Source organism: Macrobrachium nipponense, chromosome 3 (assembly GCF_015104395.2).
Source record: "Macrobrachium nipponense isolate FS-2020 chromosome 3, ASM1510439v2, whole genome shotgun sequence".
Classification (NCBI taxonomy): domain Eukaryota; kingdom Metazoa; phylum Arthropoda; class Malacostraca; order Decapoda; family Palaemonidae; genus Macrobrachium; species Macrobrachium nipponense.
Window position 1 is genome coordinate 26,833,737 of NC_087202.1, and position 27,683 is coordinate 26,861,419.

Here is a 27,683-nt window from a genome sequence, read left to right on the forward strand (position 1 = left end):
TGATAAATTCATGGGCTGTCTTCAGACAGCTTCCCCCCCCTTCCCCTCTCAGTAGTTGTGGCTGTTTTTGTGGGATTAGAATCTACACAGTTGTCAGGTTAAACTATCTAATAATAATGATATGTGACTAAAAACTGCTCTAGGATCAGGACTATGCTTGATTACGAAGCAATCCGAGAGATTTGTGATTTAGTAAATTGTGATTTTGATTTTATGTCATTATGTAGGCCCTTTAGTTGAGTGACTTGTGGTAGCTACAAAAATTCCTTTAGTCTGTCTTTAAATATTTCTGACAAGTATTGCTATAAAATGTACTGATGTCTTATTTTATTTATATTACAGAACAGTCCTTTACCAGAGAATTCCATCTGAGTGTGTCAATAGAAGGCCTAACACAAGAGCATAAAACTGAATCTGTTCTTTCAGTAGATAAACCTCATAATCGGTATGTACACTTTTATTCTTTGGAGCATTTATTATATCTCTTATTTCTTGTAAATGTGAGTTATTTTGTTGCAACTAACATTCGATTTATTTCATTATACCTGAAACCTTTAGTATGAAAACATCACTTAAGCAGAATGCTGCATAGCACAGTACTATATTTGTATGTAGTAATGGTAATTTGTGTCATATGATAGTAATAGTGCTGCTTTTGATAAGTTGTTTTACAACTTTTGTACTTTGATGTTCATAAATCTTTATTTTACAAGTGCTGCAGCTCTTGTAATTCAAAACAGCTGTTTGAAAATTAAAATGGTTTATCTGTGATAACAGCCCTCTGTTGCAAGGTGAGGTTGTTAAGTGCTTCTTACCCATCACAGTTGGTTCTTTTTTCTGCATTGCCATCATAAGACTATTTTCCAAAAGGTCAGATTTAAATAACATATTGTTTTAGACATACTTTTTTTTCTATTTTTAAATGTATACTGTTAAAAAAATTGGCTTACATCCAATGTGGTCATATTACCAATGGTTGACCGAGCGTCATAGGATAGGTATATAGTATGTACTGTATACTGGGTAGGTCGAAATCTTGTTGTTAAAAATAAAACATTGAAAAACAAGCCTAATAATTACTGAAAATTAAAAAATATTAAAAATAAGATGCTAAATCAGTCACACAAATGCCTCTTTCATACCTTTCTATAATCTTCTTGAGTTCAGTTGTGGTTCTTACCATTTTCCTCCTCTGCTTGTCTGCAATGGCTGTCTTTTGACCCATGAATAAATCAAAATACAGTACACGCAGCCACAAGCTAAGGAAATAGTCCTGTACAAGCATGTCCATGATTAAAACAATAGCAGCAGAGTGAACTGGCTTTAAACAATACCAACAATGCCAGCTAGCAGCGATTGACTAAAACACATTTATTTACAAAAATCATATGCTTCATTGGGATTCCAGTTTTTTGTTCGAGTTTTGATGCAAAATTTACTCAAAATCTTGCATCAAAATCCAATAATGTCGAATTCTGATCAGTGTTATACTGTTCTCTAACTGTTAAATGTGCCAAAGGTATTTTGCATTTTTAGGATTGTTGTGCCTCAGGAAATATGTACGTATTTATATGAAAATTATTCTTATTTTATATAGGAGTCAGGCCAAAGGTCTTCTAGATTACTTCAAGCTTCATGAGTAGTGTGTGATCTGGGTACTTGCTTTGAATTGCATTGGGGAGGGTAAAGATTATCAGGGGTCTTAAAAGGCTAAAGAATCTAAAGATGAGAAACAGAAATGATAAGTAGTGCTGTATTTATGAATTTATTTTTCTTTTAATTACCCATTCATGTGTAGATCATAGCTGGAAGTTAGTGCTTTTCAAAGCACATCAAGGAATATCTAGATTTATATGTATCAAAAATTGAATCAAATTTACGTACAGTATTTCCAAGTGTAAGTGTTGGTTGCTGTCCTGTACAATTCTCATACACATTCCACTCCACATACCATCTTCTCTTTTCACAGAACTCGCTCTTTAGAGTGTGACCAGACGGAATGTGGCGAGGTGACTGTTATGCACTTAGGTTATCTTCGGTATACTCATTATATTATCACTGTAAATTTCTATGGTCTTGGTGATATTCAGCAGTGGTATAACGTCAAAGATGTTATCTTTTATGTGAGTTTTTTCATGGATTTTGTTTTTAATAGCCATATAGTTTTGGCTTTAATATTGTAGTTTTTATATTGTAGTTTTTATATTGTATATGTTCTTCAGTATAATTTCAGATGTATACACGAGCAATAAATACTGCTTTTTAATTATATAACTTCCCCAGTAATTACATAACTAAGAGTTTCACTCACCGGCAGTTAAAATCCTGATATTTGCCGGTCACACTAACTATCTATTTGCCTTGGTTAGGGAACAGTGCCCCACCCACTTTCAGGGCAAGAGAGAGGGACAACACGGCAAAGAGCTCAGTTTGTTTCTACCGGCCGATGGCTATGCTTGTCGGTTGCAGTCATTCCTGAAATCTTTTTTCTTTCCTTCTTGTAATCGCAATTGGTATGTACTCTATTCTTGTATTAGCCATCTTGCCAATTCATTTAGATAGCGTTAGGTTCTGTGATAAAACTAGCTTTTTTTTTGCTTTTTGTTTTTTCCTTGATAACCGTCAGATCTTAATATTTTCGACAATGTCAGACACATTTTCTGCTAGCTTTAGGTGCTACATTAGAGGTTGTAAGACTAGGCTAACCAAGGAATCATATGATAATCACACTTGATGTACTAATTGTAGAGGGAAAATATGTTCATTTGATAATACGTATATGTAATGAATGTGTTGAATGGGATGAATGGAAGTGAAGGAGTTTGGAATCTCATTTAAAGATATTAGAGAGATATAGGAAGAGAAAGGCTTTGATTAGGGTCAATTCAAAATTGGCTAGCCAGGATTCTTCCGAATTGAATTCACATCTGAGTATTCCTGTTATATCTTTAGCTCCCGCTCCCACTTCTCTTGCTATGCCACCTTCTCCTTGTGCAGGCTCCCGCATTTCTGATCCCAACCCCATCACCTGTCTAGAGGAAAATATTGATATGCATTTTGCTTTGTTAGTACAGACTATGGAGCAGCTTGGAGCGTCTGTGAAGGTCCTTATGGACATGGGGAAAAGTACTAGTGTTGTGTCAGTGGAGGAGGTGGCTGTTCGTCCCACCGATGCTCCTAGCCAGAGGTCACTGTAACACTCCCCAGTGCAGGGGGTGGAGTCAAACTGGTAGCCCAAGGGAGGTCGGTAAGGTCTGCCCGTGAGCAATCGCCCCCTCAGTTCAACCTGTTGTCGCTTCCCAGGTTGAAATGGAGAGCCGTTGAAAAGGTCTCCTTGGATGTGCATAAATTGTCAAGTTCGGATGACTCCTCTCCTCGACGCCAGTGGCGTTCGGGGAGCAAGTCTTGACTGTTGAAGAGAGGCATTTCGGGTGCAGCTCCAGTGGTTCCTACTAAGAAACCTATAGGACCAAGCCCTTCTTGCAGTCACTGGGACAGCCCAGAGCAATTTTCTTCTGACTACCTCTCGGAAGGATGCTCCTCCAGTACCCAAGGCTTGTTGTTGCTCTTTGGCTCCTCTTCAAGCTCCTGTATCTGTTGTGCAGGAGCGCCCATTGGACGTGGTCAAGCGCCCATTGGTGCCCGAGCTCCCTTTTGTCGCGCACCAGTTAGCACCTGCTTGTGTCGTGCAGGAGCTCCCTTCGACTCCTTGGCTCCAGCTGCTGCTGCTGCTGCTGCTTCTGCTGTTGAGACAGTAGATCCCATTCAGGCAAAGTTTGACAGTATTCTGCTTTTACTGAATAAGCCTCTTTCTTCAGTTCAAGCTCCGACGACTAAGTTAGCGCTTGCAACAGTCCAGCAAGTGCCCACAACAGTTCAACTGGTGCCAGTAGTGGGCAAAGGTCCCTCTACATAGTCTCCTTGGACGCCTAGAGACACTGCAGCGCCACAAACTCCGATAGAGGCTGTTTTGACACAGACACAAGTTGATGCAGCTGCACCTCAGGCTCCTGCAGATGTGGATCTTTCCCCTATTTTGTCTGAAGATGAAGCCACTGAGGATGAAGAGGCTCCCGCTCCAGCATCTGTAGCTTTATTGAAGTTCTTGCTCGCCACATATCCATCCATTTTCAAGCCGACTTTTCCATCGTCTCCTGAATCGACTTTGGTAATGGATAGTATGCCTTCCTTGAAATATTCGAAGATGCCGAAGAGGGTTTTGTCTTCTTCAGCTGAGAAGGCTTTTAAAGAGATAGACGCTTGGCTTGCTGAAAAGAGGGAACAAGGCAAGACCTCCTATTGTTTTCCACCTTCCTGAATCTCCAGATGGAGATACTTGTCATATGCTACAAAAGAGGCTCCTTTCTTGGGTGTTTGCGTCTCTGCACAGGGAGATTTTTCTGGTCTTGTAGATGTAGCCAGACATTCAGTTTTTTCTTTGGCAAAAATTTTGTTTTCTGCCTCGGAGTTTGCTTATCTTCTGAAAGGCATTTTCAAGGTATTTGAAGTTTTCAACTTTCTTGATTGGTCTGTTGGCGCTCTGGCCCGCAAGATTAGGTTCCACTTTCTTGATTGGTCTGTTGGCGCTCTGGCCCATAAGATTAGATCTTGCCCTTTGCTTTCAGAGAATCACTTGGTGGATTGGATGGAAGTCCTCTTTTGTATCGATAAGGGAATTAGGGACAGTTTCCACGACTTGCTCTCTCTGTACATGATGGGAACGCTCAAGAAGAGGGAGCTCTGGTGTTCCTACATGTCGAAAGGCATTACTTCTTGCAGCTCTATTGTTCTCCCCCTTAAATAATAGACACTTGTTTCCTGAAACCACAGTTTTAGGAGTTGCTTCGGATCTGGAGAAGAAATGTACACAGGATCTCCTCACCCAGTTTTACAAAAGACCGAGAGATCCTCCAATAATGGTTGCCAGACAACTGCTCCCCTCAAGAGGCCAGTCCTTTTGGGCCAGACAGAGATCCCTCGCAAGATCAAGAGGAAGTACTAGGTTCTTGTCTTAATCCATCAAGAAAATGTCTTCAAGGGGCTCCTCTAGCAAGTGAGGACGCCATTATCCACACGAGTTTAGGAACCAGACTTCTAATGTTTTGGGAAGTTTGGCAGTGAAAAGGTGAAGGAAGGCTACATTATCCCTTCCCTCAGGAAGCCTCCCTTAGTCAGCACGCCAATCGTCTTAACGGCTTATTCAAGAGGATCAGAGAGGTTTTCAACCCTAGAGGACGAAGTAACTCCTCTTATAAGTTGTAGTCCCAAGTCATCGGGGAGCTAGAGCAACGCCATCTTGAATTGAGAAGGCCTGAGAGACTCAAGCATGAGTCATCACCAGTCGTCCGAGTCTGGCCATGCGTTTCCATTCACAACTTTGTATTTTTGGTGGCATTTATCAGCTATTTGCAGAATGTATAATTTTTGTGTAAGTTAATTATGTTTTACATTCTTTTGCATCATCAGTATCCTCTGGACCTGGTTAATATGATTAAATATAAAGAGAAATCAGTGCAGAAACAGTAATGAGAACAAAAAAGTTTATTCACAGAAATGAGTATATAATACATTTTTATACTTAGAAAGGAGGACAGGAGCACAAAAATGGTGACAAACGATGCCTCTCTCTTAAGGAAAAGGTATAAGAGCCATATACAAAATAAATAGTCTCTATAATTTACAGCAATTGTTCCTCAGAATCTTATTTCTTCAGTATATTCAGCTTTCTCTTTTTGTTAAATTTTTGCAATTTTGAATGTTTTCATTACTTTTCTTACAAAAATTGTTTAGTAGGGCATTGGAGGAAGCAAATATCAGCATTTTAAAAAAAATTCTATGCTATGCCCAGCATCACAATCATTTAGAGGTAAGAAGGCATCATTATCAGAAAGGACAGTGAGTGAAATGTCCGTGGCCAAATTCCTTTGATACATTGATTTGATAAAATCAGGACAATGTGACAGTTTATCAATGGTTATATAGTGAAACAGAATTGCGTTTACTACAGATTCATGCGGATAAAGAAGCCTTCCTTTGCTTATACCCTGAATGTAACTGTTATTGTCTGGTAAGCTATCTTTTGTTTCTTGGCCAGTAAGTAAGTCTTTACAGAAGCTACACTTAAATTTTTTCACAACAGCATACACAGAATAGCCAGCAAGGTATGTTATAACTGGGAAAAGATTCATACATTTATCAATATCATCTTGACTGACATCAATATAAAAAAATAGTTATTTATGGACTCCTGATTATTCTTGCACTCCCAGTTCGTTTCTTCGAAGATCTTCAGTTTGATGTTTTAACTATTAAAAGTTATTCTGAGAACAGACATTAACCTCAGTTTTTTTCACACTCGAACACTTGTCGTAAGGAAATGTAATTGCTGCTAGCAAGTTGATGATATTTAGCAAATCTATTTTCAAGTTGATCGGTTTGAAATTTTCTTGGTAAGACATATTTCATTTTTAATTTTTCTACACAGTTTTTTGTTATTTCTATCATTGCACTAGTTGTGTTTTAAGGTAGTGAATGTTTCCCTACTCAACTTTCCACCAGTTTTAGTAATGTTATTCCAGAGATCTAACCAGAAATGGAATTTCTGTATGAAAATATATATCTCGTCATTTACATTATTTGTTAGTGGAGTAGCATATTTATTGTGAAGCAGAGTACCTTTATGTGGATGCTTTATATTCATTATTGTCCACCAGAGATAAATGACTTTAATATAATTAGCTACATCTTCAGAATTAGGTAAACCGTGTTCTTTTCCCGTTGTCAAAAGTGCTTCTATGACATATTCATTGAAAATTTGTAGGGCAAGGCTGACGTTTTGCCTTTCTAGACTCGATGGATTTAATGCCTTTGATGTAAGTTTGTTTGCATATCTGAGGAGAGAATCTGCTTCTAAATTGCGTAATTTATGCAAAGTGGCAAATGGAGCGTTACGTATTTTGGATGCAGTATGGAATGCACTCTCAAAGGGAAACTCAGGAAAAATCAAGTTTTTATCAGCATCTCTTTGATTGATCCAGTTATTTCTGATGCACCTCAGCAAATGCAAAGTTTACAAAATATGAAAGTTGCAAGTACTGAGTTTTCATTTGAAGTCATCAGCAATGACTGATAATATATTTTATAATCATTTGTGTTCATACACTGTTGTTTCTCATCATAACTTCTGCGCTGATTTTCCACCATTATGCAGCATATTTAATCATATTAACCAGGTTTAGAGGATTATGATGATGTTAAAGACTGTGAAATATAATTATCTAACCTAGCAATTAGGTACTCTAGATAAAAAGTAATAAATAACACCAAAAATACAGAACTGGGAATGGTAACTTGTGGCCAGGATAAGATGACTGGTGATGACTCATCGCTGTGTTTTGAGTGATCGTACAGGCCTTGTCAATTCAAGATGGCGTTGGCTAGAGGCCCGTCCTGGATGTCAGCGCCCTGAATGTCTTCGTCGTAAAGACAAAGTTCAAGATGGAAACAAAGCAAACAGTCCTGTCGTCCATTCGCCCAGGAGATTGGACGACGTCCATAGATCTTCAGGACACATACTTCCATGTTCCCATATGCCCCAAGTCAAGGAAGTATCTCAGGTTTGTATTTGAAGGAAAGATTTTTCAGTTTCGCACCCTTTGCTTCGGTCTGACAATGGGGCCTCAAGTATTTACCAGGGTAATGGCTCCCACTGCAAAGTGGCCCAACCTTCAGGGGTTATGAATATCTTTGTATGTAGATGACTGGCTCCTAAGAGCCCAGTCAGAGAGTTAGTGTGCTGAGGACCTCAAGAAGACTCCCTCTTTAGTACAGGAGTTAGGAATCCTTGTAAACTCCCAGAAATCTCAGTTGACTCCCAGGAGATTCAGTATTTGGGAATGTTCATAGTGACTCAGAGTTTTTGGGTTTTTCCAACCCAGAAAAGAGTAGATTCTTGCAGAAGAAAGATACAAGAAGTTCTGGCCTTAAACGAGTGCTCGGCCAACAATTGGATGAGTCTGCTGGGGTTCCTTTCATGATGGAACAGTTTGTGTCACTCGGCAGGCTACATCTCAGAACCCTGCAGTTCTATCTAAAAGTGAGCTGGAACAGAAAGGTACTTCCAGACACATGTTTTTCCTATAACACAGGACCTAAAGAGGACCTTTTGGTGGAATTCACAGAAGAGACTGTCGGAAGGCAAGTCTCTCTTTCAACTGAGCTCTGACCTGAACTTCTTTTCAGATGCGTTGGACCTAGGATGGGGAACGCTTTTAGGGCAAAGCAAAATCTTGGGAGTATGGACCCTAGAGGAAAGGTCTCTGCATATCAATGTGAAGGAGCTAAGGCAATACACCTGGGTCATCAGTCCTTCACATTAGAAGTAGAAAACAAGATGATAATGGTGTCTGCGGACAGCATGACTGCTCTCTTGTACGTTAAGAAGCAAGGAGGGACGTGGTCTTTCTCTCAGTACAAAGCAGCAAGAGACCTCCTCATTTGGGCAGAATGAAACAATACGCGTCTAATCACCAGGTTTGTCCAGTGAAAGCTAAATGTTTTAGCAGACGAGCTAAGTCGTCAGAGACAAGTCATGCGACGGAATGGACGTTGGATCCTCTGGCCTGCCTGGACCTTTTGAAACTGTAGGGAAAACCGACGATAGACTTGTTTGCCACGTCTCAGAACCATCGTCTTCCTCTGTTTTGTTCGCCAGTTCCAGACCCATAGATGTGGGCAGTGGATGCTTTTCTTCTGGACCAGTCAGACAAGGAACTGTATGCTTTCCCTCCATTCAGCCTGATGAGGCAAGTGCAGAACAAGTCCTTTGTACACAGCAACGTGCCTCTGATCTTTGTGGTCCCCTTCTGGCCATTGAAGGAATGGTTCCCCAATCTCGTAGATCTATTGATGGACTTCCCGATGCTGCATTTTCAAAAGAGGCAGCTACTCAGACAACCACATTTCCACAGATTCCACAAAAACCTGTCTTCTCTGGCCATGACAGGATTCATACTGTCCAGAAACACCAGAATCTTCAGAGTGGTGTAAGAATTCCAACATTTCTTCTAAGACCACTGTGATGCAAATAGCTGATTTCTTGCTTCATTTGAGGTCAGTAAGAAACCTGTCTTCCTCTACCATCAAGGGCTATAGGGCCATGTTAGCATTGGTATTTTGCCACAGAGGCTTGGACTTGTCCTCCAACCCAGATATCTCTGATCTCATTAGATTGTTTGATACTTCTTGTTGTAAAGATTCTCCCATGGTGCCTTGGAATTTGGATACTGTGTTAAAGTGGTTGACTGGGCTTCGTTTTGAACCTATGCATGAACTTAGTCTGAGAGACTTGACTAGAAAAACTCTCTTTTTAGTGTCCTTAGCGACTGCTAACAGGATTAGTGAGATTCATGCACTTGATAAGAAAATAGGCGTTTCAAAAGGGAAGGCTATTTGTTCATATTCCCAGGGGTTTCTAGCCAAGAACAAGACTCCTTTTAACCCCTGGCCTCGCTCTTTTTCAATTCCTAGTTTGACAAAAGTCCTGGGTATGATAACTAGGAAAGGACTCTGTGCCCAGTGAGGTCCTCAAAGTATTACCTTCACAGAACTAAAGACATTCGTGGAGATTTTGGCAGTGGTTGGTGTTCTGTAAAAAAAATCTTACAGAAGCACATTCTTCAGTTAAGGAGGACGTTCTCCCGGTCTGCAAGGATAAAGCTCATGAAATTAGGGCAGTAGCCACATCTCTGGCTTTTAAGATATTTATCTCTTACTTCTATTATTAATTCTACATTTTGGAAATGCAAATCCATGTGTGCATCGCATTATACCCGTGACATTGAAACGATGTATGAAGACTGCAGCACCCAGGGTCCGCTTCTTGCGCCGGGTGTGGTGTTGGGAAAGGAAGTGTAGGAAGCAACCCTTCCTAAAATATTTTCCTCCTTGACACAAGGTGTGAGGTTCTATGGGAAACCTAAAGGTATGAAGTACCTGGAGTACCCTTCAGTCCTTTAATAGGGCGATGGTGGATATTTTACTATTTTGGTTATAGGTAACAATCTTTTCTGGTGATATGTTGGTACTGAGCCCTGGGCAGGGTTCACCACATTATTACATGATAAGATGAGTAGCAGCCTGAGGCAGTATTTTCCTGTTACAACTTTCTTATCCGGTAAGGAATTAACAAACATTTTAACTAATGTTTGCAAGCTTTTATATTCTAGGTAGATGTATTTTTATGAATCTGAGGTAGAATTATCCATGCTTCCCTCCTTCCTGCAATGTGGGAATCAGCTATATAATTACTGGGGAAGTTGTATACGTATTTTTAAAGGAGTTCGTTATTTATGTATATATTAAATAATTTTACATTTCTTGGGTTAAATTTCAGTATTCCTTACAAGGTCAGGAAGGTCATGTTAATCATTTATGAAATTCAGTTATTTCTGAATAGTGTAAAGTTTTCATATATTGAAGAATACTTCCAAATGGTGTTATGTTCCACAGTGCTGTAAGAAACACTGTGATATCCCAGTTTATTGGATTAATATCAAGAATTTGACATGCAAGTTTCTTTCTAATTTTTGGGGAAATAAATAAGTACAGTATACCGTGTAACTTATTTTTTAAAAATAAAGTAGTATATGGTATTATTTCTAGAATTTAAGTGATGTTATTGGCTAATTTTACTAGTAAAGTAGTTAGTGTGAGGTGAAATATATTTTTGTTCATACGCGAACAAACTTTCGGTCTTAACAATAGGATCATTTCTAGCGCCTAGCTGGATCCGGTTAAAAAGCAGATAAAAGCAAGGAATCTTGTGATATCTGGCAACACTTGCATAGATCGGGTGAAGAGTGGTCAAGGACCACGCATCTATGCAAGTCTTTTCTTTGACCACCTGGGCGAGAGTTGTGTTTACCTCTCTTGGCCTTTTCCCGGTTCATTGCCCGTTTTGTTTCTTCTAGTGTGTCTGTGTGTGTTTTTGCCTGGTATTATGGCTTCTTCTGCTCCTTCTCAGCGTCAGCGTATGTGCCCTGGAGTTCTTGGTTTTCCATGTTCTCATTTTTTGGCTTCAGCAGAGACTGACCCCCCTCACATCACATGCGGTAGGTGTCGTTTGAGTCTTTGTACTATTACGAATCCTTGCACGGAATGTCGGGCATGGCCTAAGGAGTAGTGGAGGAAGTTTTATGGCAAGAGGGAACATCAGAGAGTCTCGACTCTTCCTACTTGGGAGGGCTTTGCTCCTATTCCCGATGTTTTGTTTTCCACAGTAGTCAACCCCCATAGTAGCGTTGTCCCTGCATCTCCTTCCTTTTCTTCCATTGATTCGTCGATGGAAGTATCGGGAGGTTGCCAGGGTAATGTTTGTAATGTAGCCCCCTCTTCCTCGGGAGCGTTTTCGGTTTCCGAGAAGGGTGAGGTTTTTTCATCATTTTCTCCTCTTCCAGTGTCGGAGGCATCCAAAATGGCGGCGATTTGGAAGATGCTTGGGGTAGGGGGTAACCCGTCCTTAGAGGGGTTGCTAGCGCATTTTGTGGAGGCTCGCACCCACGCTTCCCGGTCTGGCCAGGCCATCCCCCCCTCCTCCTGGCCTCGTCTTTGTGGGTAGCAGCAGTCGGCCATCTTGTATTGCTCCGCCAGTGTCTGCCACTGCTTCGAGTCGGAGTGACGCTGCGGCGTCAGGCCCGTTGATGACATCACAGGGTCCATCTTTGTGTATTCCTCCGCCAGTGGTGTCTCTTTCCTCCTCACACTGAGAGGAAGCCGTGATATCACCGCCGCTTGTGACGTCACTCTCATCGATGACGTCTCTCCTAGTCATCTCCTCTGATCCGCCTTGCTTAGCCGTGATGTCATCTCTGCCACCAGTTCGTAACATCTCCCTTCCTTGTCTTTGGAGCCTTCTCTGGCACATCAATCTGAGGGCATATGCCAGGCAGTGCTTCAGAGGTTGGACTCTGTATTGGATGTGAAGTTGGCTGCCATATCGGTTGGGAGGACTGGTAGGAAACGTGTTGCTTCGTTCCCGCCTTCCAAGAAGAGTGCGCATTAGAAACTAGTGCTGTCTTCCTCTCCCTCTTCCCCCTGTACACCTCGTCGGCGTATCAAGTGTTGGAAAGCTAAGGACTTTGGCCTTCCTTCGCCTTCGAGGGAGGAACAACGTGGACGTGTTCCCGAAAGTGCTGTGGTTTCGGGCAGTGTTAGTGGTGTGTGTTCTGCAGGGGTTGCTTCGTCCTCTGCCTCGTATCTCGAATGTGCAACCCTTCATCAAGTGGTGGCAGACAAGCTTTTCCAGATTTGGGGGAGACCCATCCTGGACCTTTTCGCAACACGCTACAACAGGAAGCTGGAGGTGTTCTGTTCAGTGGTTCTGGATCCTTTAGCATTGGCAGAAGATGCATTTCAACATCCCTGGGACAACCTGGAGGTGTATGCCTTCCCTCCATTTTGTTTGATCCGTCAGGTTCTGAACAGGCTGGTGAGTTCACTGGGTCTCAGGATGACTTTGGTAGCCTTTCTGTGGCCTCAGGCGGAATGGTTTCCAGATCTGCTGTCGTTGTTGTCAGAGGTTCAGAGGAGGATTCCCCCTTGGCGGCATCTCCTGTGTCAGCCCCATGCAAAAAGGTTCCACCAGTCAGTAGAATCCCTGTCTCTTCACGGTTGGAGGTTATCAAGTATCTCCTCTGAGCAAGAGGCTTTTCTCAGTTTACCAAGGCAAATGGTAGATTTACTGTGACTGGTGTCGTAAACAGGGTTTTTCTCCACTTGCGACCTCTTTTTAATAATAAAAACAGCCTATTTTGTTAACTAAAACTCAAGAAAAACCACTAAAAATGTTCATACTTTATTTTTTTAAATAGTTTTATCACAAAAAGTGCATTTTCATACATTCAACTTACCTGTCAGATATATATACATAGCTATCGACTCCGTCGTCCCCGACAGAAATTCAAATTTCGCGGCACTCGATACAGGTAGGTCAGGTGATCTACCGCCCTGCTCTGGGTGGCAGGACTAGGAACCATTCCCGTTTTCTAATCAGATTCTCTCTGTCGCCGGTAGTATCAACATTGTTGTTACTTCCTCCTGACTGGAATTCTTTTTTCACAACGCTTTTGATCATCTTTCGACTGATTTTTGGTGACGTACTTGGATCGTTGTTTGGCATTCGCTATCGTGGACTGTTTTTTGGACTTCCCTTTGGAATTCGTGAATATGTCTGATTCAAGTGTTAGCTTCAGAGTGTGTGTGAATGAGGGCTGTAAGGTGAGGATTCCGAAAGCTTCGGTAGATCCTCACACTACATGCAGTGGTTGTAGAATGGTTGAATGCTCAATTGAGAATACGTGTAACGAGTGTGAGAAATTGAGTGCGCAAGAATGGAAGAATCTAACTTCTTACTTGAAGAAGTTAGAGAAAGATAGAGAGGTGAAGGCGGCTTACAAAAGCCGAAAAATGTCTAGATCACGTGAACTTTTGTCTAGTTCTGTAGCTTCTTCTTCTTCTCATAATTATGCCCATTCTATTTCAGCCCGTTCACAAGTTAATCCCTCTGATTCTGCCTCAGAAATGGCGGAACTCAGAGTTTCCCTTCAAAAAATGCAAGAAAAAATGGAAGCATTGGAAGGTAAGAGAAGTGAATGTGGTTTCTCGAGTGATGTTAGTGTCCCCAGTGTAGTGGAGGGGGCGTCTGGTGGTCTCTGCGACGCTCCCAGGTCTAGACCTCTTCCAAGCTCCCTGGCCCAGAGGAGAAGGAAAGTCGAAAGCCTTACGGGGGTCGTGGAGAATCCCCAACGATCAGGCGTCCCTTTGGTAGAATCTTATACATCTCAGACTGCCAGGGACAGCAATAGGAAAAGCGTCCTTCGTGAGTGCTTTTCATCATCTAGTTCGCCTTCTCCGAGAAGAGGATGGAAGGAATCGAAGCTTTCACGTCCGCTGAAGAGGAATTGGAAAGAACCTGAGCTCAATTCTAGCCCCAAGCGCTTCTCTGAAGAGGATGCGCCTTCGGTAATCAAGAAGGCTAGAAAGGAGTTAGATCCTTGGAATGTAAAAGACTCTCGAGCGCCTTCCAGATCTCCTTCTCCTGATTCGAATGAGCCTTCGACCAGGAAAATTTTGATGAATATGCAGGAGCAATTAGCGTCTTTGGTAGGAGTACTTTCTAAAGAGCCTACTCGTAAAAAGGATGACAGGCTTCCGATTAAGAGATCCAAATACCGATCTCCTGTCGGGCGCAACGAACCCTCCAGGGGAGTTGTCGCACAGGCGGCCATCTCTGGGGGGAGCAGTGCGTTAGGCAGGCGAGACGTGGGAAAGGAAGTAACTCCTGCCAAGCATCTGGCGCTAACTAGGAGCCAGGCTCCAAGTAGGCGCAAAGAGCCTGACTTTACTGTAGATCGTTCTAGGCCCAGATCTTCATCCAAGCAACAAGACCCAACTGGAGAAGAGAGAACTCCTGATAGGAGTAAAGCGCCTGCTAAGCGCAATATACTTGCCATTCGAAATGCGCATTCCATGAGCGATACTCCTACCAAACCACAGGAGTATTCGGAACTAGATGCGCCTTCCAAAGGTCAGGAGTATTCGGGAAGAGATACTCCTGCCAGGCGCCTGGAGTACTCTGACCTCGATACTCCTCCCAGGCGCCAGGAGTATTCTAGACTTTTTACTCCTACCAGGCGCCAGGAGTATTCGAAGCGCGATGTGCCTACCAAGCGCCAGGAGTATTCTGAGCTTAATACTCCTAACAGGCGCCAGGAGTATTTGGAGCGAGATGCGCCTACCAGACGCCAGGAGTATTCGAAGAGTGTTACGACTGTCAGGCGCCAGGAGTATTCCAAACAGGATACTCCTACCAGGCTCCAGGAGTATTCTCAGCGAGATACTCCTGCTAAACGCCAGGCGCATTCTCCTCATGAAGAGCTTGATATCCGACAGGAGTCTAACAGGCGTAAAACAGTTATACATGACTCGCCTAATGATAAACGGAAAGAGAGAGTTACTCCTAGCCCCTCTCCTAATAGAAGTGCTTCTTCTCGGAAAGGAAGAAATCAAGAGAGGAGACAGAGGAGGGAAGGGAGCCTTCTCCTTCCGAGCCTATTAATTTAGATGACGTCTCGGAGGACGAAGTTACTAACAGAGAAGGACTTTCGAATTACAAAGTTCTTTCTTCTCTTCTCTTAGAAGAATATGGAGATGCATTGACTCCAGCCGCTCCTCCTTCTCCGCGCTCTCTATTTTCAAGTACGAAAGCGCACAAGTCTTCATCTTTCCTGAAAATGAAGCCGGCCATATCCATGACAAGGGCCTTACAATCTCTTGACTCCTGGATCAAGACAAAGAAGGAGTTAGGAAGGACAATCTTTTGCATGCCTCCCGCTAAACTAAGGGGTAGGAGAGGCATATGGTACGAAACGGGAGAAAATATGGGATATTGTCTGCCCGTTTCAGCTGAATCGGACTTCTCCAGTCTCGTAGACTCGTCGAGGAGACATGCCTTAAATTCAGCGAAAGCAACATGGGGTCTTTCGGAAATGGACCATCTCCTCAAGGGACTTTTTCATACTTTAGAAGTATTTAACTTCCTAGATTGGTCCCTTGGGGTTATTGCTAAGAAGTCCCATGAAAAAGAACAACTAAACCCTGAAACCTTACATAGCATCCTTACATGCATCGATAAGGCGGTTCAAGATGGATCGGCGGAAGTATGCTCCCTCTTCGGTGCGGGAATACTAAAGAAGAGAGTCGGTTCATAGTGCCTTTCTCTAAGGCCGTCTCGCCTTCGCAGAGATCCGCTTTGTTGTATGCGCCTCTCTCTGAACATTTATTTCCTTCTCAGTTGGTGAGAGACATTGCCCATTCGCTAACTGAGAAAGCCACTCAAGATCTTTTAAGTCAATCCTCAAGGAAAAATAGACCTGTGGCCAGTGAGGAAAAGAAAGCCTCTAGGCCAGCTCAACAACAGCAGCCCTTTCGAGGAGGCCCTCAGGCTAGATCCATCGCCAGAAGAAAGTCAACGGATAAAAGGGGAAGATCTGCCTTCCGTCCCTTTAAGAAGGGAAAATGAGAAATCTTTCCTCCAGACACCTGTAGGAGCCAGGTTACAGTTCTTTGCGGGAGCATGGGAAGACATAGGATCCGATCCTTGGTCAATGTCAATAATCAAGAAGGGTTATTATATCCCATTCAAGGACAGGCCCCCCTTGACAACATCACCGAGGGAACTGTCAGCCAGATACAGGGACCCTGTTCTGATGGATACTCTTCGTCAAATGGTGGAACAGATGTTGGACAAAAGAGCAATAGAGCTGGTACTGGATCAAAGCTCCCCGGGGTTTTACAATCGCTTGTTTCTCGTAGCGAAAGCCTCGGAGGGATGGAGACCGGTACTGGATGTAAGTTCGCTGAACAAATTCGTACAACAGAAGTTCAGCATGGAAACGTCTGCCTCAGTACTTGCAGCTCTCCATCAAGGAGATTGGATGGCGTCCCTAGATCTTCAAGACGCATATTTCCACGTTCCGATTCACCATTCGTCGAGGAAGTACCTTTGTTTCATGTTCGAGGGAAGGATCTATCAGTTCAGGGCCCTGTGTTTCGGCCTATCTACGGCTCCCCAAGTCTTTACAGACTTGATGAAAAATGTGTCAAAACACCTTCACATGAAAGGGATAAACGTCTCCCTATACCTGGACGACTGGCTCATCAGGGCCAGGTCTCAAAAGCAGTGTCTGGAGGACCTGTCAACAATCCTGGAATAGACAAAGGCATTAGGATTAATCGTGAACCTCGAGAAATCTCAGATGGTCCCCAGCCAGAACGTAGTCTATCTGGGGATTCAGATGGATTCTCGGGGTTTTCAAGTATTTCCTTCTCAAGAGAGAATAAGGAAAGGCTGTGCCACAGTATTGAACTTCTTAGAGAAAGAGCGTACTTCAGCGAGGGAATGGTTGAGCCTTCTGGGGACCCTTTCCTCGCTCGAACAGTTCTTTCCTCTAGGAAGACTGCATCTCCGTCCGCTTCAGTTCTTCCTGAGAAGTGGTTGGAGTTGGAAGACAGGACAGCTCTCGGACACGTTTCCAATCTCATTAGAAATAAAACAACAATTAAGGTGGTGGTTGACCCCCTTAGAAGAAAACAAAGGAGTATCCTTGGAAGTACGGAACCCAAACCTGACATTGTTCTCAGACGCGTCGGAGACAGGTTGGGGTGCGACTTTAGGGTCCAAGAAGTGTCAGGCACCTGGTCGGAAGAGCAGGTGTCATGGCACATAAATTGCAAGGAGCTCTTTACGATTCACCTCGGGCTAAGGAGCTTCGAGCAGATAGTCAGAGACAAAGTAATACAGATAAACTCCGACAATACGACCGCTCTGGCTTATGTCAAGAAACAAGGAGGAACTCACTCTCTCGCCCTATACGAACTAGCAAGAGATCTGCTGATTTGGGCAAATCAAAGGAACGTGGTTCTTCTAACGAGATTTGTTCAAGGAGATAGGAACGTGAGAGCGGACAGACTTGAGCAGGAGGTTCCAGGTCCTTCCTACAGAATGGACCCTCCACTCGGAAGTCTGTCAGACCCTTTGGTATCTTTGGGGGAAACCGCAAATAGATCTATTCGCCACGTTTCTCTCCAAAAGGATAGATACATTTTGCGCCCTGGTAGAAGATCCCAGGGCTTATGCAATAGACGCCTTTCTCCTGGACTGGTCAGGGCTAGACGTGTACGCTTTTCCCCCATTCAAGATACTGGGGGAAGTAGTCAGAAATGGTTTGTGGCCTCGAAGTAAGGGAACCAGAATGACTCTAATAGCCCCATATTGGCCATCCCGAATTTGGTTCACGGAGGTGATGGAGTGGACAGTGGACTTCCCCAGATCTCTTCCAAACAGGATAGATCTGCTCAAACAACCCCATTTTGAGAGGTACCATAAAAATCTACCCGCTCTTGCTCTGACTGCCTTTCGACTATCGAAAGACTTGTCAGAGCGAGAGGGTTTTCTCGCAAGGCGGCAAGCGCAATTGCTAGAGCCCGCAGGCAGATCATCTACTAGGCGAGTGTACCAATCGAAGTGGGAAGTTTTCAGAAACTGGTGCAGGTCAAAGAAGCTGTCCTCTTCCAATACCTCTGTAACCGAAATTGCGGATTTCCTTCTTTTCCTGAGGGAAAAGTCACATCTCTCTGTACCAACAATTAAAGGATACAGAAGTATGCTTTCGTCAGTCTTTAGAAACAGGGGTTTAGATTTGACGAATGATAAAGATTTGCACGATCTCATCCGCTCCTTTGAAACGTCGAAGTCAGTAGAACCTAGGGTTCCGAGCTGGAACTTAGATTGTGTTCTGTAAATTTCTGTCCTCGGAAAAGTTCGAACCACCTCATACGGCTTCATTCCGGGATATCACTAGAAAGTGTATATTCCTGCTATCTCTGGCTAAGGCTAAAAGGGTCAGTGAGTTGCACGCCCTTGAGTCACGAGTTGGCTTCAAAGAAGATTCTGCGATTTGTTCATTCCAGACTTTTTCTTGCCAAAAATGAGAACCCTTCGAATCCCTGGCCCAGGAGTTTCGAGGTAAAAGGACTTACTAGCCTAGTAGGCAGAGAAATAGAAAGATCACTTTGTCCAGTTAGAGCACTGAAATTCTATCTGGACAGAAAGAAGCAGTTGGGAGGCTCACAACATGGTCTATGGTGCTCGGTGAAAGACCCCAAGAGACCTATGTCTAAAAATGCTTTGGACCTTCTTTGTTAGACGTGTTAACTTACCGAGGCTCATAAGAACTGCCCTCGATGACTCGGTTTTAAATCATTAATTAAGTAGTAAGAGTTCATGAGGTAAGGGCAATCGCGACATCTATTGCGTTCCAAAGAAATATGTCACTTAAAAATATTTTGGACGCAACCTATTGGAGATGCAACTCAGTATTTGCATCTCATTACTTAAAAGATGTGCGAGTGACATATGAGAAATGTTTTTCTCTAGGTCCGTTTGTGTCAGCACAGACGGTTCTGGGTAAAAGAGAGAGCACCGATCCTTAAATATGTGTACGTAACCCTCTTGTCGGATGTGTTCTTGTGTTTCCCGTGCATGGGAGTGTCAGATGTCGCACTGGCGGCCTTCACTTCTCTTCATTAGGAAATCGAGTGACAGCTGACTATTAGAGGGGTACAAAATTTTTTTTTTGGTTTTGTATGTATGATTATCGAGTTTGTGGTTGTTTGCTAAGAGTTTGGGGATGACTTAACAATCTTAGAACTAACACGGAATAGGATCGGGTGATCGGGATCGGTTGTGTGCTCCTTAAAGAAGGCGTGTTGTCATATAAGCGGATTAGCACCCATTGACAAATGCCAGTTAGGCTCTGCCGAGTAAGTGGATAAGACCCCATCGACAGACCAGCAAGAATTCTTGGCCACAGATCATTATCTCGCTAAGGCTCTTGAGGTGAAGCAGACTCCTGGGCAGTAGCCACGAAGTCTTCCATCTAATAAGGTAGGAACCAAGGTCTATTTATACCTACAACATATGTTGTTTACCTGTCTAGTCAGTAAGTTAGCTGTCTCTTGCCCTCCACCAAAGGGTGTCAATCAGCTATGTATATATCTGACAGGTAAGTTGAATGTATGAAAATGATATTGTTATGATACAATAAAGTTTCATACATACTTACCTGGCAGATATATACGATTGAAGACCCACCCAGCCTCCCCGCAGGAGACAGGTGGAAGAGAGAATCTGATTAGAAAACGGGAATGGTTCCTAGTCCTGCCACCCAGAGCAGGGCGGTAGATCACCTGACCTACCTGTAGCGAGTGCCGCGAAATTTGAATTTCTGTCGGGGACGACGGAGTCGATAGCTATGTATATATATCTGCCAGGTAAGTATGTATGAAACTTTATTGTATCATAACAATATCATTTTATGATGAAATTGATAAAAACATGAAATTGATAAAAAAGAAAACAGGAATTTGTGGATATTTCTCATAGAAAAATACAGCAAATGCGCGAATTTTCCGCGAATAATGCGGGGAAACATTCCCGAGAGAAATCCGCGAATGTGTGAGTCCGCGAATCTGGAGAACGCGAATACAGGGGTCCACTGTATACATGGTGTTAAATATGTAACTTATATAGTACTACCATTTATTTGTAAGATTAAGTTTTGGTAAGGAATTTTTCTTTATTAAAGTGTATGCTTTTTTTACAGTTCAAAACATACAACCCATCTTTTACAAAGCTGGAGATTTGGTTTCGTTTCATCTTCCTCCTCCTCACATTTTCAGTAGCAGTAAGTATTGACTTTGGTTATCGTAACTGATATAACTACGTGTTTAAAATTGGTTTTAAATTTGACTTTGCGATCAATACTTTGCATTTTCTATTGTAAAAGGTTCTTTTACATTTCTTTCCAGTGCTGGTTGGCACACAGTTTACGGAAGTATGCTATATATGATTGGTCAATTGAACAGAAATGGATGTCTGTTTTACTTCCTCTCCTGTTATTATATGATGGTAAGTTTTGTGATGTAAGTTTGGCCACTGACTGATGACTTTTGTTTAGGTTAATTTGTCTTTGAGCACGTATAAAGCTTCATTCTTTACATAAGGATTTAGTTCGTGAACGTGAACTGGGATGGCTGTTTAAACTTAGTTTGTGTGTTTGTCATTGTGAATATAATCAGCCAAACCATTAATCTAATAAGCCATCCACATCCCTTCCAAGGAAACTTCAGGTATATTTCGGCTCTGTCTTGGTAAGGACAGACCTTGTAAAAGGTCTTATACTTTGTGTTCCTCATGCAAAAAGTATTTCTGCAACCAGAATAGGCCTTGTTCGGAGTGCCGTGGGTGCCTATCCAAACAATGGGTAAAATTTGCTATGAAGAAGAAAAGAGAGAACGATCTTCCTGTTGTCATCGGATGCAGTACTCTGCCAGTTACGCTGAAAGTGGTTTTGGTACAGTCAACCCCCTGGATTTATGTTCTCACAATTCACAGACTGTGATATACAGAATTTTCTGTGGAACCTATTTATAAATAATTTGCAAGAAAACTCACTCATTTGTGGATTTTTTCATTGAACAATAATCTGTGTTTTCATATTTTTGTGTCTAAATACTCTACTACTGTACTACATACATATACATTTTATGATAAAAGTGATTTACAGTGAGACGAGAGAATCTTTATGTATGTGTAATATGTATGTTTGTTTGCTTTGTATATGATAAATACAGTAGAGCCACGGTCCTCGACTGTCCTAGAACTTGAAATAATCTGATTTCAACGCAAATTTTTGAGTAAATTTTACATCAGAGCTCAAACAAAAACCTGGAATTCAACCCAATCAGTGCCAAGGAAAATGAATGGCGGTCCTCAATTGGCTTCTCTGTAAACTCCAGCCAAAAGCATGTTAAGTAGCATTAGGCCTAGGTATTTCAGCTTCCCAAGCAGCATTTTCTTTCCTGCAAGCTTTTCGTTTGGAAGTTGTGCGTTGTTTGGTGAACATTTTTTAAGAAAAAAATACATTTTATTGATTTTTTGCAGTTTTCATTGGTAATATTAATATTTGAAAATTGGTAAATAAATTTTTTATTGTAAAAATTTATTTAGTTACAAGAATAAAATTAGCATAATAATCGAATATTGTAGATACACTCTAAGAAAAATTTTGTGAATAGGTGAATTTTCTGCAATCAATTTGGAATTATATTCCACAGAAAAATCAGCAAATAGGTGAATGCACAAATAGGCAGGGGTCAACTGTATTTATTATAATACAGTGGGGCCCCTGTATTCGCGTTCACCAGATTCACGGACTCGCAGATTCGTGGATTTCTCTGTGGACCATATCTTCATATTATTAGCGGGAAAATTGCCCATTCGCAGGTTTTTTCAGATGATAAATAATCACGGATTAGTGTATTTTGATGTTATTTTAATGACTAAATGCAATTTTATGGTACAAAATTGATTTACTAATTTTAAAATATTAATATTGATCAAGACTATATTAGTAAGTTTAGTAAGTTTAATAAGATTAAATGATATCACTTAATAACAAGCCCCAGCTCAGGAGGGCGTATCCTCCAGATTCTCTGAAGTTCTTAACTCTTTGGGAGGAAGTACAGAAGATGCTAGACAAGGATGCGATAGAGGAAGTGGTGTGTCCATTTCCGGGGTTTTACAGTCACATCTTCTTGATGCCCAAGGCATCAGGAGGTTGGAGACCTGTGATCGACTTATCCACCTTGGATCACTTCATCAGAAAGACACGGTTCAAGATGGAGTTCCCGCGTTCAGTGTTGGCAGCTGTGAGGGAGGGTGACATCATACTGTCGATAGACTTAAGGGACGCATACTTCAAGATCCCTGTTCATCCGATGTCCAGGACATTCCTTTGCTTCTCTCTCAGGGACAAGGTCTTCGAGTTCAAAGACCTGAGCTTTGGGGTGACTACAGCCCCTCAAGTGTTCACAAGGTCTTCTCTCTCGTATCAAGTTGGGCCCATTCTTAGGGGATCTGTTTGCTGAAGTACCTCGACGATTGGTTGGTCTTAGCAGGTTCCAGGGAAAAGCTGCTGCAGGACAGAGAATGTCTGCTTCGGTTTTGTCTGGAACTGGGCATCATGGTCAACTACAAAAAGTCAAAACTCGTACCCACTCAAAGGATTCTCTTCCTGGGCATGGTCATCAATACGGCGGTTGCAAGAGTTTTCCCGTCGGATCAAAGGTTGGAGAAGTTACAAGTGGTGGCACACGACTTCCTCTCGGAACCACATCAGTCATCTCATCAGTGGCAGGTTCTTCTGGGAGTTTTGTCTTCCCTGGAGAAGCTAGTACCTCATGGGTGTCTTCATCTTCGGTCTCTACAATAGAGACTGGGGGAATTCAGGTCTCTAGCGGGGGACTCACCCTTTCTAAAGGTTCCTCTGTCTCTAGAAGTGATAGAAGACCTTCGTTGGTAGTTGGACGACTGAAATTTTTTGAAGGGTGTCCCTCTGCGTTCTCTCCCACCGGACTTCCTTCTGTTTTCAGACTCCTCCCTTGCAGGTTGGGGGTCTCATTTAGGCGGCCTCATTGACTCAGGCGTTTGGAGTTTGGAAGACAAACAGCAGCATATCAACGTCTTGGAGTTGAGGTCAGCCTTCCTGGGTTTGATGGAGTTTCAGGTGAAGGTAAAAGGTCATTCTGTCGTTCTCGTGTCGGACAACACCACGGTGGTCACCTATGTGAACAAGCAGGGAGGCCTGGTTTCCCGTCAGCTTCACGCCTTGACCATCAAGGTTCATCAGTGGGCGGTCAGCAATTTGGTTGTGCTCTCAGCCTGGTATATTCCAGGCAAACAGAATTTGGTCACAGACAACTCAGTCGTCGGGATCAGATCCTAGGCACAGAGTGGTCGCTTCATCAAGTAGTAGCAGACAAGCTCTTCCAGGTTTGCGGGAGATCTATGCTGGACCTTTTTGTGACTCGGTTCAACAGGAAACTGGAGATATTCTGTTCAGTGGTTCCAGATCCTTTAGCGTCAGTGGAGGACGCGTTCCAACACCCATGGGACAACCTGGAGGTGTATGCCTTCCCTTTGTTTTGTTTGATCTATTAGGTTCTGAACAGGATGATGAGTTCACAGGGTCTCAGGATGACTTTGGTAGCCCCTCTGTGGCCTCAGGTGAAATGGTGTCCAGATCTGCTGTCGTTGTTGTCGGAGTCCGAGAGAAATTCCTCCTTGGCAGCATCTCCTGTGTCAGCCGCATGTGGAAAGGTTCCACCAGTCAGTAGAATCCCTGTCTCTTCATGGTTGGAGGCTATCAAGTATCTCCTCGGAGCGAGAGGCTTTTCTCAGAGAACAGCAGGGCATGTGTCCAGCAGTCTCAGAAGGTCGACCTCTGTGGTTTACCAAGGCAATTGGGCAATCTACTGTGATTGGTGTCGTAAAAGGGGTTTTTCTCCACTCACAACCTCTATCCAGCGAATAGCAGACTTTTTAACTTTCCTCAGAGATGAGAAACATTTGTCCGTTTCTGCCATTAGAGTCTACAGGGCAGCCCTGAGTTTAGTGTTATACCTTAGAGGTATCGACATCTCCCCTTCCTGGGAACTTTTCTTGCTAGTTAAGGGGTTTGAGCAGTCGAGTTTTCCAAGGGAGCTCAAGCCTCCAACGTGGGATGTTTCCTTGGTTTTCAGTAGCTTCACTATAGGTCCATATGAGCCTTTGTGTCGCTCATCTGACAGGAACTTGGCACTCAAGAAAGTTTTCCTTCTGGCCTTGGTATCTTCGAAGAGGGTAGGAGAGGTCCACGGTCTGAGCTATGATATGAAGCACACAAGGGGTTGGGGGTCAGTGTCTGTCAAATTTGTCCTGGAATTCTTGGCCAAGACCCAAAATCCATCTGTGCTCGATGATAGGTTCACTTCATTTGCCATTCCATCACTGAGTGACTTTGTGGGCAGTGATGCTCAAGAGCTTTTGTTGTGTCCTGTCTGGGCCGTGCATTGCCATCTTAAAAGGACACGGCGCCTTAGGCCAAGCTGCCGAAGACTTTTTGTTAGCACAAGACGTACAAAGAAAGAGGTGTCGAAGAATACTATCTCTTCTTGGATACGAGAAGCCATCAGACAGGCTGATGATTCCGCCACCACATCTGTGCAGGCTAGAGCACATAACGTTAGGGGTGTTGGTCCCTCTCCGGCTTTCAAAAAGAAGTTGGCTGTACATGGACTGCCGAGTGCTGGTACTTGGTTACACCAGTCCATGTTCACCTCTTTCTATCGTAAGGATGTTGCCCACAGATCTACGGACACATTTTCCCTAGGTTCTGTGGTGGCTGCCCAACAGGTTGTGTAACTCAACGTGTAACTCATAGTTGCCCTTAACAGGTCACTTTTGCATGAGAGAATGAGTGAGTTAGCTGGTCTCTTTCTTTCTCTTGTACCTTTCCTTCTTCCTTCGGGTGGGTTAAGGAATAGTCACTTCATTTGTTGGACTGGTCTGATACAGGTAAGGTAGTCATACTGATAGTGTGGTCATGTGGTATACAAATATCCAACCCTCTATTCAGTAGCATATGCTCCACTCCTTGGCAAGGGGGGGATTTTGGAGCGGTAACAAACCCTGGTATATTGGTTTGCTATTGGACTGTCAAAGTTTCTCTTTACTTCCCTATACAATGATTCTCCCATGTATCATTGTACATCACTCAGTGTCTGGGTAGTTAGATATCAGTTTATCCAGCTTCTCACGGGCTTCAGTCCCTCTCCGGAAGTTATTTCTTCTGGAGCTGGACCGGTGAGTAGGCCCCCAGCTGGTTTAGGATGTCTTATACCTCCCTCCAAGTATGAGTCTATCCTATTGTTAAGACCGAAGGTTTGTTCATGTACGAACAAATGACAAATTTTCTGAGACAATTTGTATTTTTCATAGCTACAAACCTGAGGTCTTAACGTTGTACTGCCCACCTCTAGCCACCCCTCTTTCCGCTTAGGTATCCCGAGTTGGGAAAGGCTGATGTGGTGGCGTAGGTGCGTGGTCCTTGACCATTCTTCACCCGATATATGCATGCGTTGCCAGATATCAAAAGATTCCTTGCTTTCATCTGCGATTTAACCGGATCCAGCTAGGTGCTAGAAATTATCCTATTGTTAAGACCTCAGGTTTGTAGCTATGAAAAATACAAATTGTTTTAGAAAATTTGTCATATTTTTCATCTAATTTGAAGCATAAAAGCATAAAATCCTATAAAATACTTCAAAAACTAAACATAAACACTACTGTTGGGTTTCTCGAGGATTTTGCCAAAATCGTGTCTATAAAAAATTGTGTATGCCAATAAGTTAGGTTCTAATGGAAAGTTCATGTGTCTGCGAATTCATGCAACTTGAATCACGTAACATCGAGGCATATTTGGTGTTTGATCTATTAAAATGGGCAGTTATAAACCTTTGGGAGTCTTTGGTGTATGAGGTGTTTGAACTATTAAATGGGCATTTTAAGAGGTGGGTTTTGGTATTTGCAGATGGGTGTTTGTGGTTTGTTATTGGGCTTGTGAATACAAGAAAAGAATCCACAAAGATAAATGAGAATTCTCTGAATAAGCAGCAATCCAGTAGGAAAAATTCAGTAGAGTTCTGCTATGTTAGCATAGGCTTGAATTGTAGAAATGTAATAGCAATGATACAGTTAAAAAGATCATAACAGTATTGTAGATTGTAATGAAGGTTATTAAAAAAAAAAAGCATAATAAAGGGCAAAGAAAATTTATTATACAGTGGACCCCCACATAGTCAGAGTTCTGGATTTGTAGATTTTTCTGTGGAACATATATACACATTAATCATGGAAAATTCACCTATTCACAGTATTTTTTTTTTAGAGAAATATTCACTAATTAATGTCTTTTCATAAAATTTTTGAGACAATGCATTTTTTTCAATAATAAAGCTATTAAAATAGTTCTCAGGTAGTATAAACATTTTTAGAGGGGTGTCAAGTTTTTGGGGAATTTAGCTATTTGCAGAGAGTTTTAGTATGCATCCCCCGTGAATACTGCAGGTCAAGTGTAGTGAAAGTCTAGGCTGGCAAAAAATTTGAATTGTTGATTTTCACTTAGGCTAGCAAGCTGGTTTTTGGAATTTGACCATGTGTACAGTCATATTCTTAATGCTATAGTGACAGCTGGGGGTAAATATTTTATAGAAAACAGCTAACATTTATTTAGCGAAAAAAGCAATTGAACTCAATATGAGACATTATGTTTAGACAATGAATGTATATTTCTGAAGGTACAACTTTTCTAAATATGACAAATTTTAAATAAATTTGTTTTTCATAACTAACAAACCTTCGGTCTTAATGTAAGGATAAATTCTCTGGCACCAGCTGGGTAAAAATAAGAATAAACTGGTTGCAAAAGGCATCAGCCAATAGGGGAGAAGGAGGAAGCTGCGCGACCTGCTTTACCCCAGCTACGCAGCATTGTGCTTAGCTCGGCTGCAGGTACCATTCTGTACTCTGGAAGCAAAATTCTATGGAGGTCCTCAGTGTCGTAAGGCTTTGGAGGGAGTGAAGATGCTAGGTTTTAATTGCATTAGTAGACATATGTTTGAAGTATACCAATGCCCATCATTTTATTAATCAATGTAGATGTTACGTATCTTATTTGTTTAACTTTACCTTATTTTTCTGAGTTTTTTTCTCGTGTGCTTTCTTAACCCTCTTACGCCGACTGGACGTATTTTACGTCAACATTTTTTGTCTCCGTGTGCCGACTGGACGTATTTTAAATCGACTTACTAAAGTTTTTTTTTAAATTCGCAGAAAAATACTTATAGGCCTACCAGCCTAAAACTTTTGAATCACGCGCCTTGGGGGATGCTGGGAGTTCACGGATCAAGGTGTTGTTATGTTTACAATCGTTACGTAGGCGCGCAAGCGCGAATTTCTTTCTTGCCGCACTAAAAAGTATCTGTGACACATCTCGGAAATTATTTCGTCACTTTGACATAATTTTTGTACCATTGTAGATTAGCCGTTACATGAAGTATTATATATGAAAATGTGCGCATTTTTATGTAGAATACAACAATAAAATACTCATGATTGTAGCTTTTATCAATTTTGAGATATTTTTATATAAATAACGATAATTGCCAAAATTTCAACCTTCGGT

At 42.3% G+C, this 27,683-nt stretch overlaps 1 protein-coding gene across 1 annotated transcript in view; it reads left to right on the forward strand.

Moving 5' to 3' along the window:
• Positions 1 to 27,683, forward strand: part of LOC135221667 (transmembrane protein 181-like) — a gene marked incomplete in the record, with an annotated part of 158,577 nt that overhangs the window by 59,927 nt on the left and 70,967 nt on the right. Inside the window, 4 exon segments of the mRNA XM_064259374.1 lie at positions 348 to 445; positions 1,970 to 2,123; positions 20,223 to 20,303; positions 20,428 to 20,527. Of these exon segments, the coding sequence (XP_064115444.1) occupies positions 348 to 445; positions 1,970 to 2,123; positions 20,223 to 20,303; positions 20,428 to 20,527 (433 nt within the window).